This window comes from Leopardus geoffroyi, chromosome A2 (genome assembly GCF_018350155.1).
Source record: "Leopardus geoffroyi isolate Oge1 chromosome A2, O.geoffroyi_Oge1_pat1.0, whole genome shotgun sequence".
NCBI classification, from domain to species: Eukaryota; Metazoa; Chordata; class Mammalia; order Carnivora; family Felidae; genus Leopardus; species Leopardus geoffroyi.
The window spans coordinates 20,606,201-20,623,507 of NC_059331.1; the positions used below are offsets into that span (position 1 = coordinate 20,606,201).

The window sequence follows — 17,307 nt, forward strand, 5'->3', positions numbered from 1 at the left end:
CCACATTGGGCTCTGCTGACAGCTCAGAGCCTGGAGCCTGTTTCGGATTCTGTGTCTCCCTCTCTCTCTGCCCCTCCCCCACTCGCACTCTGTCTCCGTCTCAAAAATAAATAAACATTTAAAAAAAAAAGAAAGAAAACCATGCCCACACATGTAATTAAACTGCTGAATATCAAATCTCAAGAAAAATCATAAAAGCAGTCAGAAGAAAAATGATGCATTACTTAGTGGGGAGCAAGGATTCAAACGATGTGGATTTCCCCTAGGAGGAGCACGCCGATAGGAAAGGGGTTAGTATATTAAGGTATACTTCAGTGTTGCTTTGCAGTGTCTTTCAGGAGGTATGTTTATGCCATCATTGAGCTGAATTGGAGGAGAGACACATGAAATGAATTCTATCGACGTCTTCTGACCTCGAACAGGATTTTTGGGGGTTTGATTTGAACCTGACCCCGCTGGCCTCAGAAGAATGAGGGCAGGCAGGAGCAGGTCTGAGGGTGAGGCCTCAAGAGCATGGGAGCAGGAGAGAAGCCTGTGGCTTCCTGAGGGGACCACACTATTCCTAAGTCTGACACTTGTCCCCAGGCAATAAGCAGTGTAGCGTGTCACTCCCACCCCAGGGGCAGTCTGTCCCCTCCAGGTTCTTGACCTGGCCCTGGCAGGAATGGCGGGGGTGGGGGGCAGGTCACCCTGACACCCTGACTTGTAGGCCTAGTGGTCTTGTCAGTTCTCAGACTCCACAGCCAGCCCCAACACATAATTGGACAGCCATGGCTTCCTGGCTGAGAGGTCAGCTTCTGACACCTACCAGCCCAGAGCAGTGGGTAGAGACCTGGCCTAATAAGGTCACAGAGGATACTTAGGGACCAGGGGCTTTCTGAGGTCTCCATCCCCAAGTTCCATGGAAAAGGATAAAAAGCTCTCTGCCATCAGAGGGGCAGAATGGAGACTGTGGGAGCCCTGTCCCTCCCTGGCCTTTTCCAAGCCACAGTCCCACCATCACCCGCTGTCCCCGCCCAAGAAGCTGCAAGAGACAAGGCCCAAAAGAGGAGGCTTTTAATACAAAGAAGGCAGGGCCTGGCCTGGGAAGGACTTAAATAAAGTGGAGAGGAGTCAGGAGCCGGCAGTGGGGGGCCTGGGGGCCCTGCGGAGGGGGATGATGCAGACGGAGTTCCGAGCCTCTTTGATGCGCCACCAGCGGCCAAGCCTGCAGAAGACAAAACGAAAGGAGCAGCTGAGGCCAGGCCCAGCCCCCACCACCCCCAGTCCCACCAGGTAGCCCAGCCTCACCACCCTCACCCCTCCAAGGATGCCTCATACCTGTGCTCCTGCCCCACCCCAGCCACCAGGAAATCCCCAGAGGTGGAGAACTTGAGGCTATTGATGAAGCCCACCTGAGAAGAGGGAGAGACATGGGAAGATGTGAGAACAGATTCCCCCAACACCACAGCCCCAGCCTCACAGCCAAGGGCTTGGCCTCAGCAGGCCAGGTTAAATCCCTGCTCTGCCTCCTGCACCCAGACCAGCCCTTGACCTGTCAGGGCCTTAGCCTCCATACCTGTGAGGTGGATGATAACAGAGCAGCAGCCGCACAGTGAAATTTGTGAGGATTTAAGGAGACAGTGTATGCCAAGTACGTCGGGTGTCAGGGGTAGCCCAGGGCTTAGCTCCTGGCTGTGGGATCCTAGAGACCCCATGACCATCACCAAGCCCTTCACTGTCACCAGATGTCGCTGACCATCCTGCCACTGTCCCTTAGGGTGCCACACATTCACAAGCCCTAGCCTGGTGTCAATCTGGCACCAGCCTCACAGAACCCATCACAGCACCAGGCCCTCCATGGCTCTGCACACAATGTTCCCTGCCTTGTCCCTGCCTTGTTCCCCTGCACCCAGGACAAGGTAGGGAGTAGAAAAGGGGAAAGGGGAGGAAGGGAAGAAGGAAGAGGAAAAAGGAGGGAGGGTTCCTGTCAGGTCCTATGCTAGGAGCTGGGACTATAAAAAAGAGAAGTCATAGCTGGCCCTGACCTGAGAAGCCTCCATTCTGGTAGGAAAATACAGTAAGGGTCTAATTCCAGGGGCCACGAGCTCCTGGGCCTCGGGACTGTGGCAAAGACAGGCTGGGCACTAGAGCCCCACTCACCAAGGGAATGTCACAGAGAGGGTCAAGCCGTCGGAAGCCCTCCCCACACTGCCAGAGCCGCACGCAAGAGCTGTGGGAGCCTGTGGGAGATGGGGAGACAGTGAGCACCCCCACGCCAGCCCACCCTGCAACCCCCTCCTCCCTGCCTCCAAGAGCACCCACCTGTAGCCACAAGGTCCGTGTTGAGAAGGGCTGCCACCGATGACACCCAGAAGGGCTGCTCCAGGCCTGGCTCCCCCTGCAGCCCATGGGCCTCACGCTGCAGGGCAAGTGGCCGCTTCTTAGAGAGGCCCCACAAGGCCACAGAGCTGCGAACGGAGAATATGATCATGAGGGGCTGGGGTAGGGCAGAAAGGCCACTCAGCGGAAAGGAATCACACCAGCCACACAGGGGGATTCCAGGAGGCAAGTCCAGGAGCAGTGGCAGTGGCATGAGACATCCAAAAGGCAGTTCTTACCCATCATCTGCACCCGACACCATGTGCTCCTCATTGATGAGCTGGATGCTGTCGATGGAGCCCCTGACAAAAGGAGCAGTAAGGGGCATGGCCCCTCTCCCCAACACCCTTCCCAACCCGGCCCAGCGGATCGCCTTACTGGTGGCCATAGAAGACAAGCTGGGACTCCTCCGGGATCTTCCACACGCGCACCGTCCCGTCTCGGCCCCCGGCCGTCACGCAGCACTCCCTGCTCAGGGCATCCAGCGCGGCCACGGCGTCCTGGTGCCCAAAGCTGGAGGGGGGCAGAGGCAGGATGGGTCACACATGAACAAGCACACACATCCGCACACCCTCTCCCCGCACACACTCACAGTGTCTCCACATAGGAGTTCTCCGCCACATTCCACACCTTCACAGAGCGGTCGTGGGACGTGCTGTAGAGCTGGTGGGTGCCTCTGCGGAAGGCCAGCCCCTAAGGGTACACAGAGAGCAGGTGAAAGGGGACCTGGACTACGGCAGGCGAGACGGGTCAGGCCCAGGGAGGACTTCCCGAAAAGCAGGTCACAAGACACAGGAGTCAGGGCACACTCCCTAGCCATCAAGCAGCTGCAGACTTCTCAGAGGGCTCCCTGCTTCTTAGGCAAGCCCACTCAGCCTCTCCCAGCTCTTCCCTATCCCTTCACCCCTTTATGTCCTTTACAGTGCCACCGACTGCACAGAAGTACAGGTTCTCTGACCTCAAGGACCCCCTGCCTCATTCACCCCATCACCCAAGCACCACCAAACATCCATAGTTCCTACCGACACAGCGTCCCGGTGTCCCGTGAAAGTGTACAGGTGCCGGCAGCTCTGGGCCTCCCAAATGAAAATGAGCTTGCTGCGGTCACCCGAGGCCTGTGGAGATGATGACAATGGCCCCAGGCACCTGATGTGTGCCCGGGCCTCTCACCCGCTCCCAGGGCCAACCCTGCCTTACAAGGTACTTGCCGTCAGAGGAGATGGCCATGCAGAGGATGTGGCTGCCGTGGCCGGGGGGCTGCCCCTCCACACCCTTCTTGGCTCGTGGGATCACATGAAGCTTCCGTCTGCTCTCAACACTCCCTAACACCAGGAAAGAGAGAGGCTACTGTGACGGAGGAGAGGACTGGCTGGCAACCCCCTCAAGGGCAGTATGGGGCTGTGGAAAAGGTCATGGCCTCAGGGCCAAAGATCTGGCTCAGCCACTGTGAGACCCTGCACAAGTCCCCTCAATTTCCTCATCTGTTAAATGGTGACAATAATGCCAAAAAGCAGCCACAAAGCCCCAAAGAAAAGGACAGGATGGAGCTTTGGGACCAAGGGTGCGCGTTCTTCTGGTTTCTCCTGAGGAAAGTACTCCGCTGTCAAAGGGGAGACCCAGGAGGACCAGGAATGCAATCCCAAGACTGCACAGGGCCTCAGGTACCCTCCAGCTGCCCACCTGCAGCATCACTCCTCATTCAATCATTATCCTGCCTCATCATCCCCAGTGACAGCAACACAGAGTCACTAGGGCCACTCCTGGGCAAAAGCTTCCGTTGTCATCCAGAAAACACTTCGTTGTTTTTTTTTTAATGTTTATTCATTTTTGGGAGACCGAGAGACAGACTGGGGGAGGGGCAGAGAAAGAGGGAAACACAGAATCTGAAGTAGGCTCCAGGCTCCAAGCTGTCAGCACAGAGCCCGACGCAGTTCTCGAACCCAGGAAGCACGGGATCACAACCTGGGCCGAAGTTGGATGCTCAACCGACTGAGCCACCCAGGCGCCCACAGAGAACACTTCTTCAGGAGCAAACTTACCTCCAGAAGCTTTCCCCATCAGGCCTCAGTCTGCCCTGATTACTCCCTCCTCCGCAGACCAGCCCTCCCCAAAGACCCCTGGTGAGGCTGCACCCCCACCCAGCTGCTCACTCACACTTGATAATGGTGCAGTCTTTGGCAGCAGAGAAGATGGCTGAGTCGTCAGGGGTGATGACCACACATGTGATGGAGAGCTGGTGCCCCCGCAAGACTTGGATGTCAGCCGGGGCTGGGGCCTGAATCTGGTGGGCAGGGCTGGGTCACTGCGACAGGGGGCAGGAAGGCCCCGACACATACACACACACACACGCCATCCTTTCCCACCACCCTGACCAGAAGGCAAAGTGGACACAGAACTGCAAGGATCAGACCCTTATCTGGTCCGTCCTGTCTGCCTTAGTGCTCACCATGTTCCAGAGCAAAGAAAGACCCCCACAGCCTGAGTCCCCAGGCTTACTTATACCAAAGTGCCCTGCCCACTCACCTCCTTTGCCACCGACTTCTGCAGCCTGCCTCTCTGCTCGAGCTGCACAGAGAGGAAAGGGTGAGCTCCCAGGAGCAGGGCCAGCCCCACCCTTCTCTCCTACCACCTTCCCTCTACACTCACCACATCCTCCTTCAGGCGCCCTGCCACCTGGTCCTCCTCAAATGCCTGGGCCTCAGCCTTCTCCTCCTCTGTGCAAGGACAGACCAGACCAAGTAAACCGAGGCCGAGACTCCACTTCTCCCTTCCCATCCCCACCACCACCACCTCCATCCTGGGCCCCAAACACTCAAGCTGTGTCCCATGGAAAGTTTAGGATGCCTTGGGCAAAGGAGGGGTCTCCTCCTGCCTACCCCCTGCCTTTACTTAGAGATAAAGTAAGCTGAAGGTCTGGCCCAGCCCAGGAGGCCCGTTACTCTCCTAGCCATTCTCCCCCAGGGCCACTGGCACCAGGAGCTCTGACAGCCCACCAGGTACCTGAATCAGTTACCCATCAGGTACAGCAGGCAGCCTTAAGCACAGACCCTGAACTCACAGGCCCAGTGCATGGGCTCACCTTGTTGCCTGAGCTGCTCCAAGTAGAGTTTGGCCAAGCGCAGCTTCTTTTCCTGGGCTGTCTCCTCCAGCTCCTCCTCCTCTTCCTCCTCAGTCTTCCTGGGAGCTAGGCTGGGGGTGGGGAGGGGCTGGCTCTGAAGGGGCTCACCCCGCTCCTCTAGCCTCTAGGACCATGCCTCGTCGCTGCTTCCCGACACTCAACCGCCCCCATCCCTGCCAGCCCTCATGGCCAACGATTACACATGTAGAAAACCAAAACAGGTGACTTACCAAATTGAAAGGACCTACCCAGTGCCTGACATAAGGGTGAAAAGAGACCCCAAACCCAAGAAGATCACTGTGAAGTTTCTCAATTCTAGAGGGAAAGAGAAGGTTCTACAGGCTGCTGACAAAAGGTTACATACAAAGGGTCAGGAATCAAAAGGCTTCAGAAGTCTCAACAACAACACTGAAAGCAGGCAGGCAAAGAGCCTCACACACAAAATTCTGAAGGAAAATGTGAACTCCTGGAAGGCCATGCCAGTTACTATCAGATATACAAGGTGCCACAAGATTGGTCTTTTCTACACTTCATTTAAGGATGGGGATGTGCTCCCCAAACAAGAGGATAAACTAAGAATGAGAAAGGCATGGGAGACAGGGAATAGGAGATCCAACATGAAAAGCAGAAAAGGTAAATCCCAGAACCACCCCCAGACAGGGGAGCAGCCAGCCCAGGTCTGAAAAAAGGACCCAAGAGGCAGACACGCTGGGATGTCATTGCCGCATCCTCACCTTGGATGCCACCTCACTATGGATGCCATAGCACCATCCTCTACCTTGAGGACAGGATTCCAGGTGAAGCTTAACTGGTCTTGGCTTGACCTTGTGCTGAAGTTTCTGCTTTCCCTTCCACGCCCACTCCCTACCCCGGCTGAGGGCACTCTCTTTACTCAAGACAAGTCCTACTTTGACTTGCTCCTGGGAGCTAGAGGTAGGTCACAGGAACCGTCCCTTCTGATCACATGCCTAAAGATACCTAGTCCTGGGGCGCCTGGGTGGCTCAGTCGGTTAAGCGGCCGACTTCGGCTCAGGTCATGATCTCGCGGTCCGTGAGTTCGAGCCCCGCGTCGGGCTCTGTGCTGACAGCTCAGAGCCTGGAGCCTGTTTCAGATTCTGTGTCTCCCTCTCTCTGACCCTCCCCCATTCATGCTCTGTCTCTCTCTGTCTCAAAAATAAATAAACGTTAAAAAAAAAAAAAAAAAAAAAGATACCTAGTCCCTGTCAAATGCCCCAGTTGTTCCCCAGGACTCATTCATGACCCTGCCCACAACTTTCCCAGAAAGGACCTTGGAAACTCTCAAGGAAGCCGAAGCTAAATCAGGTCACAGAGACCATTTAGTACTCAGTGCTCAGCAAGCCTTCAGCCAACAGGGTTGGTGGCTGCCCTGCTAACCAGCCAAGGTTAGAACTTGCACTCCGTTTACCCAAACTAATCGGTCTATTGTTTAGGGGTTCACACATAGGAGACAGAACTCTAAAGGAAAGCAAAGGAAATATACATTGTATTGTATAATTCCACTCATTTGATGTTCTGGAAAAAGCAAAATCCAGGGACAGTAGTTAGCAGGGACTGGAGGCAGGGCAGTAACTGACCACAAAGGAGTGGGGGTGAGTTCTGGAGTGTGATGAAACCCTTCTATACCTTCACAGTGGTGGTCATTATACAACTACATGTGTTTAACTCACAAACTGTACGCTAAAAAAGGTGAGTATTACTATATGTAAATTGTATCTGAATGAAAAAAATGAAGAAGAGAAGGAGAAGGAAGGGAGGGAGGAAGAAGGGGAGACCAAAGAAATGATTAACTCAAGTCAGGAATGCAGTTGGGGCTTCCAAGTTTCTGCAAATGGTCTAGTTCCTAACCTAAGGGGTGGGCGCACAGAGGTTCATCATTTCACCACTGCTCCCTATAGTACAAACACGTTTCATGAACTCTTCTGTATCTCATACATTCACAACACATTCTTTAAACGTTAAAAGTATTTGGCACAGGGCCAGACACACACCTGCCCAGAGTAACCTTGAGAGAAAATATATATCTCTGTGAGCAGGTTAAGGCCAACATGTACTCAGTTTTAGAAGCTGAATTTCTAAGGCCAACTCTAGGATCCATCCCCTGATATGACAGACTCCATTCCACAGGCTCAGGACTTGACACTTTGCTAGCGTCCTCTGAAACCCTGCATCATGCCCCACCCCTGTCACCTGCAGAATGAGGGAGGTATTAAAAGCCCTCAACAATCTGGATGCAGCCAACACCTACCTTTCCATCCTCTCCATCTCCCAGTCTGGCAGTTTTACATACAAATTTGACAATTTACATACAAAAAGCCCTAGACTTTTCTCTGATCCCTGAGTGTCCTCCCTACCTCTACGTGAGGGACTCCTCTTCATCTCTCCAGGCCCTATTTAAATGTTCCCTCACCTGTCTCCAGAACACAGAGCTGTAGAATACACATCCTATTACAACACGTTTTGTCTTCACCTGCCTGCTGATCTCTATTCTCAACAGTAAAGCCAGTACCTGGCGTATGTTGAGAGTCAGCGGGGAGAGCAGCAATTGTGAAATTGGGGAAAGCAGATGAAGAACTAGCAAGCATTTCTTGCATTCCACTTCCCTTACCAGCCAGTCCAGCCTGTGCTCAGGTCCCTGCCAATGAGGGAGCTCTCACTGGTCTCGCATTGGGACCCTGCAGGGAAGGAGATGAGACTTCTCAATCTCCTCAAGATGAGACCTACTCATCAGGGTTAGAACTGGAGGAAAGAGCCAAGATCTAAGAGCCAAAAAGGCGGGAAACCTGGGTTCTAGGCCCAGCTCTGCCCACACTCACTGAATCTTCCATACACCATGGGCCTCTGTGTCCCCTTTCCCCAGTGGAAGAGAGCTCACCTCTCACTCTCGGAGTCGCTGGAGATCTCCTCATTCATCTTGCCGCCTCCCTTGGACTTGCCCTTCTCCCCGGCAGAATCCGCCTGAGAATTAAATAATCCTTTCGTTGGTCAAGGGTCCCAAACACCCCGGCACTGTGCAAGAGCCCTTTCCGATCCCTCGAGAGCCGCGGGACTAGGAAAGGCGGTGGCCCCCCGGCTCAAGTGCAAGGCCTTCCAGGATTTGGCCCGCGGAGAGAGGGACGAAGCTGACTCCAGCTGGAATCCCGAAAACAGGGCCACGGAGGGGCTGGGGGCCAGGGTGTCCATAGGAGATGACGGTGGTCCCAGTAACGGGACTGACTCTGGCCTGCAGAAGAGCCAGACTCACCTTCCGCCGCCGCTTGCCGGCCCCTGCACTGGCCCCGGCCCCCGAGGCCGACCTTCCGCGTTTTCGAGCCGCCGCTGCAGCCGACATGCTGCCCACCTTGCGTGTAAGGACCGCCACGGAGAACTCACGTGGCTGCTAAACCCAGGCGGTCTGGCAAGACTCCGGGCCCGGATAGGCTCCCATTGCCTGGTAGGCCCCGCCTCCCACAGCTCCATTGGGTCCTTCTGTAAACTCTGCCACGCCCCCCAAGCGCCCATAGGGTAAACGCTTGTGGCCACGCCTCCAACAGTTCCTACAGGCTCCCGCGCCAGTCTCCAGTAGATAGCAAGCCTCTCCGGGCGCTTCCGGCACAAGGCAGTGGCGCGTGCGCCCTGCTTCAGGCTGACGTCCAAGGGCGGGTCGGAAGAGACGGGCTTTCGCTGTGTTTGCGGCCCTTGAACGCCGGGAGGTGTCAGAGATGCAGGGTTTCACGTCTCGGAACGTGACTCCTCCCCGTCGGGGGCGGGGGCAAGAACGAACCAGCCTGGCACTAGATAACCCGGGGAATCTAGGCAGCCTCGAGAAGAGGTAGGCAGTGCCTGCACCAGGGTCCAAGGTCATTGGCAACCGGCGGACTTGTACTGCGCACTTCTGGCCAGACAAGCGGCGCTCAGGATGCGTCAGTCCCTTAGGCCTTGGCTGTATCCCTATCAAGTGTCCATGGGTCCATGGGACAGGCTGCCGGCCTCCTCCTGCCCAGCCTCTGACTCACTTGACTGGTGGCCGGATAGCTAGAAAACCACACCCCCCACTCCTGTGTTGCCCCTGCCCCCATCTCTGGCGACTGTAGGGAAATCACTCTCCAAGTCACACCTAAGGTTACAGAGGGTTGCTAGACAAGGCCCTAGAACTGGAACTGCTGTGGGGGTCCTGATAGTAGACCTTCACTAGGCCGCCACTAGCCGCCAGGTCACGGCTTCTTTCTCCTAGGTGAGTGCCCTATGATCCAGCCCACAGCCCTCCGCAGGGCAGGGCAGGGATGGGTGGGACTGGCCCTTGCCCTCTGGCAGTTCAAGGCCACTGATCTCACACCCTGACTGGCACCCCCGAACTTTTGAACCCCTTGGGAATGAATGGTTTCTAGGCCTCTGGGTCGCACGTTCTGGAGGGACACATCTGGCCCCAGGAGTGTGGCCCCGGGGAGCTATTACTGCCCACTGTCCTCCATAGTTGGGTGACTCAGCCTAGCAACCATGTCAGGCCCATCTGAGTCAGCTGAGACAGGGGAGGAGCAAGCAGTACCCAGGGAGTGCTCTGAAGGGAGGAGGAGCCCAGAAGCAAGAGGAAGGAGATTCTCCTTTCACTTTCCCTCCCTCATCAGGACATACTGGATTGCTAGAGGATAGGGAACCACTCTTCCTTGACCCCAGGCAGACTGTACAGGGTCCTGGCCTGGCCCCTCTGAATGGGAAAAGGGAAAGGTGACTGGTACAGAGAGCTGGTTTTGGTCTGAATCTGGGAATGGGGAAATGGAAGCAGGGGGAGACAGTGGCTTGAGGGTGGGGGGTTGGGGGCAGAACACCAAAGGGCAAACCCAAAGTGGGGCAAGCTGGTGCTGTGCCAGCCAGGTGGAATGCAGAGTCCATGAAGCCCTGAGGGACCCCTCTGTGCCCCAGAAGAGCCATGGCTCCAAAACGCAAGCCCCCGGTGCAACATGCGGGTCCTGAAAAAAAGAAGGGGCGTCAGGGGGCAGAGGAGGAGGACAGCTTCCGCTCCACTGCCAAGGCTCTCAGAGCTGCACCCACGGAGAAGCACATAGTCCGAGTGGATCCAGCATGCCCACTCAGCCACAGTCCCAGGACTCAGGTAAGCTGTAGGCCCCATCCAGTCTTGGAGCCTACTCCTTCCTAGGTATAAATACACTCAGACCTACTCTGCTTCCCACTGGGGCTTGGTTCTGGCCTGATAGGTCAAGGTCCCAAGTAAGCTATGTTCCCCCAAGACCCCAAAGGTCATGTAGGGTTATATACCATCAGATCCAGGCAGGTCATGTCTGTTCTTCAGACCCCAGAGCAGGCCCCTGAGCTTCTTAGGCCTCCCCCTGCCACACTTAAGGCAGGGCTGTGACCCCTCAGTCTTCCCAGGGTTCACTATGTCCCCTAAAGCAGCCCCACAGAGCCATGTCCCCTGAGATCCCTTGCATGGCAGGGTCATGTCCCTGTCAACCCCCCAGGGCAGAACCAATGTCTCTCTCTGATTCCCTGATACAGGGCACAGCCATGTCCTCCCAGAACTCACCCCAACTGCCTGGGTTGAGTCATGTCCCCTCAGTCTGTGTCCCCCAGGGCAGAACCGTGACCTCCTCAAGCCTTCCCTGACAGGGCCTCCTCCGATGCCCCAGTGCAGCATGACTCCTTCCCCATCAGACCCCTGTCATTGTGCAGCTGGGTACCCTGTCTCATTCAAGGGCAGCCCAAGCCAGCCTGCCTTCCCTATGCCCCCTCTGGCCCCAGGTGCATGAAGACTACGCCTGCACCCTGAACCAGACCAACATTGGGAGCAACAACAACAAATTCTACATCATCCAGCTGCTGGAAGAGGGTGACCACTTCGCCTGCTGGAACCGCTGGGGTCGTGTGGTGAGTGCCACCTTCCCACCCTGTGCCCACCTCCTCCCCACCTCTCCCTTTACAATACATGCCCCCTACTCCCCCAGGGTCCCCACAACTTACTCAGCTGCTGACCACACCCCCTCCCCACTTCTGACTACCCAGGGGCTCTTGGCACAGCAGAGGGCAACTAATGTCCACAGTGGGTACTGTCGCAGGCACACCCCTGAAGGTTGTTGGTTGCAGGGAGAAGTGGGCCAGTCAAAGCTCAGCTATTTCATGTTACTGGAGGATGCAAAAAAGGACTTTGAGAAGAAGTTTCAGGACAAGACCAAGAACAGCTGGGTGGATCGGGACCATTTTGTGGCCCACCCGGGCAAGTACATGCTTATTGAAGTACAAGGAGAGGACGAGGCCCAGGAAGCCATGGTGAAGGTGAAGTGGCCAGGGAGGGTGGTGGGCCTTGCATTGAGGGAGGGGACTAGATGGAGAGACCCAGCCAGTTGTGTTCTGCCACTGTCCAGCTTTGTGGCCTCAGGCACAGACCTCTCTTCTCTGGCCTCAACCTGGCCAGTCTCTGTTTAATGCCAGGTTCTTCTCTGGCTGTGCCCAGCTACTCCTGCTCATTTGTGCCCTCTACCTCTAGATGGTTGGAGGCCCAGTAAGGACCATGGTTCAGCAGGTGCGGCCCTGCTCCCTGGACGCAGCTACACAGAAGCTCATCACCAACATCTTCAGCAAAGACATGTTCAAGAATGCCATGACCCTCATGAACCTGGGTGAGGGGAGAGAGGCCGGACAGGGTTGCAGGGGCCTGGGGGCTGCAAGGCCATGGGACTGAGTCTCCCTGACTTTCCCCACCTCCTAGATGTGAAGAAGATGCCCCTAGGGAAGTTGAGCAAGCAGCAGATTGCACGGGGCTTCGAGGCTCTGGAGGCACTGGAAGCGGCCCTCAAAGACCCTACAGATGATGGCCGCAGCCTGGAGAAGCTATCCTCCCACTTCTACACTGTCATTCCCCACAACTTTGGCCGCAATCGGCCCCCATCTATCAACTCCCCTGAGCTTCTGCAGGCCAAAAAGGACATGCTGCTGGTGAGGGTTGGCAAGTGGGTGGGCAGTGGGGCAGACAGACAGACTGGGCAAGGGAGATGGAGGACAGATGGCCAAGAAGGCCCAGATAGGTGGACTGAATGGGTAGGTTGAAGGACAGGGGAGGGGAAGGCCAGGCAGATAGATGGTATGGGGGTGCACAGGTGGGGTGACCATGGTCCCAGTCGTGTGGGAGGGAGGAGGCTGGGAGTCAAGTGGACAGACAAGCTGCCAGTGCCCATCACTTTAGGTGCTGGCAGACATCGAGCTGGCTCAGACCCTGCAGGCAGCCCGTGAGGAGGAGAAGGTGAAGGAGGTGCCACACCCACTGGACCGAGACTACCAGCTCCTTAAGTGCCAGCTCCAGCTGCTCGACTCCGAGGCACCCGAGTACAAGGTGGGCCAGGTCCCACAGAGGAGCCTGGCTAATAGCAGGCACTGTCCCTCTACCCATCTGCCCTCCTGGTGTGCAGAGGAATCCCTTGGCCTTGGCCTTCTCTCCCTGTGTCTGAAGGGCCCAGGGAGAGTTCTGGGACTGGGGCACCAGTGGGGGTTTGTCCACACATCTGTCAGCCTCGGCATCCAGCATCTGCTTTCCTTGCAGGTAATATATACCTACTTAGAACAGACTGGCAACACCTACAGGTGCCCTGTTCTTCAACATGTTTGGAAAGTAAACCGAGAAGGGGAGGTAAGAGAGATTCCTCCCAACCCACTCCCCTATCACTATCTGACTCTGAAGGAGATGACCTTAGTTTATGTGCCCATTAGTGAGTCAGCTTAACAACTTGTCAGTTTCCCTCAGACCCAGGTCTTGTGCACGTGTGCATGAGTGGATGTGATTGGCCAGAGGTGCCTTTGGCCTTGGTGGTGCTCTCTGAGCATCAGGGAGAAGCACCTGAGCTTGGATAGCATGACCTTTCCTGTTCCCACCTCCTTCCCCCCAGGGAGATAGGTTCCAGGCCCACGCCAAGCTGGGTAATCGGAGGCTGCTGTGGCATGGCACCAATGTGGCTGTGGTGGCCGCCATCCTCACCAGTGGGCTTCGCATCATGCCACATTCTGGTGGCCGCGTTGGCAAGGGCATCTACTTCGCCTCAGAGAATAGCAAGTCAGCGGGCTATGGTGAGATACCCCCGGGGGCCACCTGGGCAGGTGCAGGACACCAGGGAAGACCAGGCCCAGTGCTCGCCCAAAAGAGGAAACCTTGAATAGCTACTGATAAGAGTGCTCAGCGGGGCATCCTGAGTCCTATGGGGACTCCGTGGAGGGGCCAGTGGTCAGAGACAGGTCAGACAGCCCCAGGCAGCATCTCTTCCTGGAGCAGGTGATGCAGATAGGATGAGCGTGCCAGCCAGATGTGGAGGGGAGTGCAGTGAAAGAGGAGGTTTGGAGGTAAAGAAACTAGGAAGTGGCACACAGGCTGGGAGGCTATGCACACCATGTCAGGACCTCCAAGCACAGCCTGATGATAAGGCTCCAAGCAAATGCCTTGTGTGGGCGGGAGGGCTGGGGCCTGGAAGATCAAGGGAGCTTTATCCAGATAGTGATGGGACCCTCACCAGACTTGGTATAGCAGCAGCATCTCAGTGGCTACAGCCCCAGGGAGAGCGACTGAGGCCAGAGGCATAGGGAGGCCATGTTCTTACCCAGGCCAGATGTGATGGGCACACAACCCAGGCAGTGGAGGTGGGGGAAGAAAGAATCCGTGAGAGGGATGTGCGGGAGGTGGGATGGGCAGCATGTGTGACAGGGTTGAAGTATCTCTGATGACCCCCAAGTTTCTGTCCCGAGGTGTCCTCACTGAGGAGACCTCCCCAGACTGGCTCCCCGGCCAGCCCATCATTGGAGACCACTACCACCCACTGATCCAAGAGAGCAAGGTTGGATGGGGCTGATGTTCTCGGATGTCTGAGGTTGCTCAAGGCCAAGGGGACCACCAGGAGGGCAGAGGAGCCTATGAAGGAGTAGAGGGTAGCCTCAGCAGAGCCAGTGCAAGGGGGTCCTAGGCTAGGAGGTAGAGGATGCCAGTGGCAAAATCAACAGAACAGGCCAGAGAGAAAAGGCCTCCACCCTGGATTTGGTCACTGGGAGCCCCTTGCTGACGTTGGTGTCAGGTAGAAGGGGCTGCATACACCTGCTCTCAGGGATCAGAAGAGTTGGGTAAGGGGTAGGGGGGAGCACAGCCAGGACAAGTGGTGTTTTTAAGGATGCAGGAAGAGTGGGCACTTTCCTGGGCTCGGTCAACAAAGCCAGAGGAGATAAGGATGCAGCAGAAGGGGACCAGGGAGTCAGGTAGGAGGGCCAAGCTTCTTCCCTGTGTCCCCCAGTTACTGGCATGTCCTGCGGAGCCCACCAAATTGGCTACATGTTCCTGGGTGAGGTGGCACTGGGCAGAGAGTACCACATCACCATCGACGAGCCCAGCTTGAAGCAGCCACCTCCTGGCTTCGACAGTGTCATTGCCCGAGGCCACACAGAGCCTGGTGAGTCCTGAAAAGCTAGACAGGCCTGAGGATAGAGACCTGGGGCTGAGCTAGGGGACCAGGATGCTTTCAGGGCATGGTGGGCCCAGGAGGTGGGCAGGGAAGGAGCTGAGGAGAGGGACAAAAAGCAGTAGGCTTCCTCACTATGGTCATTCACTTTGTCATTCGACAAACATTTGCTGATTGAACATATTCCTGGGCATCCAGGAGGGCTTCAACGAAAAGGTGTCATTGACTGAGCATTGAAAGATAAGTAGGCATTTCCCAGGCAGAGAAATGGGGAGGATACTCCAGGCAGAAGGCCCGGCCTGTGCAGTGGCTTGGAGATTGCAAGGGAGGGAATGAGCAGGTGTTCCCTGTGGCAGAAGTGGAGAGCATAGGAGGCAGAACTTACTGGTAAAGCCAAGGACCAGTGACCCTTGAGTCACCCATGGACCTTGCTGTGCCCTGCAGATCCAGCCAAGGACACCGAGCTGGAGCTGGATGGACAGCGAGTGGCGGTGCCCCAGGGCCAGCCCGTGCCCTGCGCAGAGTTCAGCAGCTCCACCTTCTCCCAGAGCGAATATCTCATCTACCAAGAGAGCCAGTGTCGCCTGCGCTACCTGCTAGAGGTTCATCTCTGAGCTGTCCCCCTACCCTTGCCCCAGGGCCTGCTGGCTGCTAGACCATCATCTCAACCTTCCTGCCCATCCCCCATATCACCCCTTCTTGCCTCCAGATCTCCCTCTTGTGTCCCAGACAGTGATCCCCCCCTCCCTCCAATCCTTGCTAGCCCTGGCATGGCTGTGGCCCCAGAGTCTCACCTCCTAAGGTGATGGGCATGATAGGCTGCCATTATTACTGGGGCACAGATACAGCAGCCCATTCAAGTTAGAGGAGCACAGACTGAGAGTGGGCAGAATCCCAGATCCACCTGGGCTGTCCACCCTGGCCCAGCTTGTCTGTCCGAGAGGTGTGAGCACCAGGGTAGGCTAAACGTCAAGCATGCACAGCAAGCTTATTAAATATTGTATCTGCTCACTCCCTGGCCTCTGCTTGTCTGTGCCGCAGCTGCACCAGGCCCAGGCCTCCTTTTCTCTTGTTGGGGACCCACCACACCGCACAGCTGCACCAGCCCACTCCAGGGAGCAAGCACTCACAAGGTTGATGTGGGACGCACACGCATGCGCGCGCGCGCACACACACACACACACACACACACGCACAGGTCGATCTACATCCAAGTCTGCAACAACTAGCCTCCTGATCATTGAGCCTTCAAAGGGGGATTCCAAACTGTTGGGCATCTGGAGACTCACCTGGGCATCTGGGGACTCATTTGGCCCAGACACAGCCAGGCAAATCTAGCATTCCTGTCTTGGGGCCAAGCATCCATATGTATCTTACATCTGAATATTATTAACAAGTTCAGCACATATCCATGGAATACTGCTGTACAATCATGAAAGGAATGACAGCCACCCCCAGGTAACGCTGTCCACAAATGGGGTGCAGGTGCTAGAGAGCAATCAGGATCCAGTCCGGGGTCTCACACTGCATTTAGTTGTTGTGTCTCATCCGTCTCTTTCAGTCTGAAGCCATTCCTCAGCCCTTCTTGTCCCTTCATGACTTTGACATTCTTGACACTCGTGAAGGGGATGGGCCAGTTGTCTTACAGACTAACTCAAAATTTGGGTTTGTCTGATGTTTTGTCATGATCAGATTTGGGTAGTGCAGTTTGAGCAGGGACGTGACCTATGTGATGTGTCTTCAGTGCATTATATCCAGAGGGACATGTCCCATTCTAGGTGATGTTAATTTTGATCTCTTAAGGTGGTGACCACCAGGTTTCTCCACTGGAAAATTACCATTTCTCCTATTTGTAATTAATCAGTAATCTGTGGGAAAATATTTTGAGGTGTAAGTGTCCCATTTTTCCTGGACTTTCACCCACTAGCTTTAACATCCACTGGTGACTTTTACCTGGAATCAATGACTTAAATCAATCTTTGCTAAGATGGTTGCAAATGACAGTTATCTAATCCCACCATTTCTTTTATATTTATTGATACTAGTCCTTTTTCTTTCTTTATTATCCATATGGACTTGTGGATTCTTATTTTATGCATTAGGTTATAATCCATTACTATAATTATCCTGATCTTCAAAATGCCCCAGATTTTGCCAGCAGAAGGCCCTTCTAACTGATTCCTGGATCTATGTCATTTTCTGAGCACTTCCTTACTTTCTGGCATCACAAGATGTTCCAGGCTCATTTCACACAAACCCAAATCAGCCATTTCTCCAAGGAGCCCTGGTTCCCTAGAGCAGGAAATGGTATTTAGCATCCCAGATTTGGGCAGTAGTTATGCTCCTTAGTTCTGGGGTGTCATTGCTTGTAAGTTCTTGTAGTAAAGAGAG

General features: G+C 55.4%; 2 protein-coding genes across 11 annotated transcripts; one reads left to right on the forward strand and one right to left on the reverse strand.

The window, feature by feature from the left end:
• The first annotated feature begins 709 nt into the window (after window positions 1-709).
• Window positions 710-15,927, forward strand: PARP3 (poly(ADP-ribose) polymerase family member 3). Of its 9 annotated transcripts, XM_045493004.1 has the most exons (12): window positions 710-717; window positions 9,661-9,710; window positions 10,397-10,586; window positions 11,234-11,359; window positions 11,576-11,764; window positions 11,976-12,108; window positions 12,198-12,424; window positions 12,672-12,818; window positions 13,026-13,112; window positions 13,369-13,546; window positions 14,752-14,907; window positions 15,361-15,927. In XM_045493004.1, exons 3-12 carry the CDS (start codon window positions 10,404-10,406, stop codon window positions 15,528-15,530), a joined length of 1,596 nt encoding a protein of 531 aa, XP_045348960.1. In that variant the 5' UTR covers window positions 710-717; window positions 9,661-9,710; window positions 10,397-10,403; the 3' UTR covers window positions 15,531-15,927. The 9 variants fall into 9 exon arrangements, with proteins under 9 accessions (XP_045348960.1, XP_045348955.1, XP_045348961.1 ...); XM_045492999.1 differs by lacking the exons at window positions 710-717; window positions 9,661-9,710 and adding an exon at window positions 9,220-9,308; XM_045493001.1 differs by lacking the exon at window positions 710-717 and having other exon boundaries at window positions 9,385-9,710; window positions 10,349-10,586.
• Window positions 1,040-8,922, reverse strand: RRP9 (ribosomal RNA processing 9, U3 small nucleolar RNA binding protein). 2 transcript variants are annotated; one of them, XM_045493010.1, is made up of 16 exons: window positions 8,742-8,863; window positions 8,373-8,461; window positions 8,106-8,172; window positions 5,441-5,550; window positions 5,008-5,075; window positions 4,885-4,926; window positions 4,516-4,642; window positions 3,559-3,683; window positions 3,384-3,476; window positions 2,954-3,054; window positions 2,740-2,874; window positions 2,601-2,663; window positions 2,305-2,450; window positions 2,143-2,222; window positions 1,321-1,394; window positions 1,040-1,207 (listed from the first exon to the last, which is right to left on the reverse strand). In XM_045493010.1, the coding sequence occupies exons 2-16, from the start codon at window positions 8,404-8,406 to the stop codon at window positions 1,114-1,116; spliced, it is 1,359 nt and encodes a 452-aa protein (XP_045348966.1). In that variant the 5' UTR covers window positions 8,407-8,461; window positions 8,742-8,863; the 3' UTR covers window positions 1,040-1,113. The 2 variants fall into 2 exon arrangements, with proteins under 2 accessions (XP_045348966.1, XP_045348965.1); XM_045493009.1 differs by lacking the exon at window positions 8,106-8,172 and having other exon boundaries at window positions 8,742-8,922.
• Window positions 15,928-17,307: the final 1,380 nt, after the last annotated feature.

Coding starts and splice junctions, on each gene's coding strand:
- PARP3 (XM_045493004.1), top strand. CDS start 10,404: ATGGCTCCAAAACGCAAGCCCCCGGTGCAACATGCGGGTCCTGAAAAA. Junction 11,360..11,575: donor GGAACCGCTGGGGTCGTGTG/GTGAGTGCCACC, acceptor TGTTGGTTGCAG/GGAGAAGTGGGCCAGTCAAA. Junction 12,109..12,197: donor CATGACCCTCATGAACCTGG/GTGAGGGGAGAG, acceptor CCCACCTCCTAG/ATGTGAAGAAGATGCCCCTA.
- RRP9 (XM_045493009.1), bottom strand. CDS start 8,828: ATGTCGGCTGCAGCGGCGGCTCGAAAACGCGGAAGGTCGGCCTCGGGG. Junction 4,643..4,884: donor AGAAGTCGGTGGCAAAGGAG/GTGAGTGGGCAG, acceptor CCTGCCCACCAG/ATTCAGGCCCCAGCCCCGGC. Junction 2,664..2,739: donor CTTGTCTTCTATGGCCACCA/GTAAGGCGATCC, acceptor TCCTTTTGTCAG/GGGCTCCATCGACAGCATCC.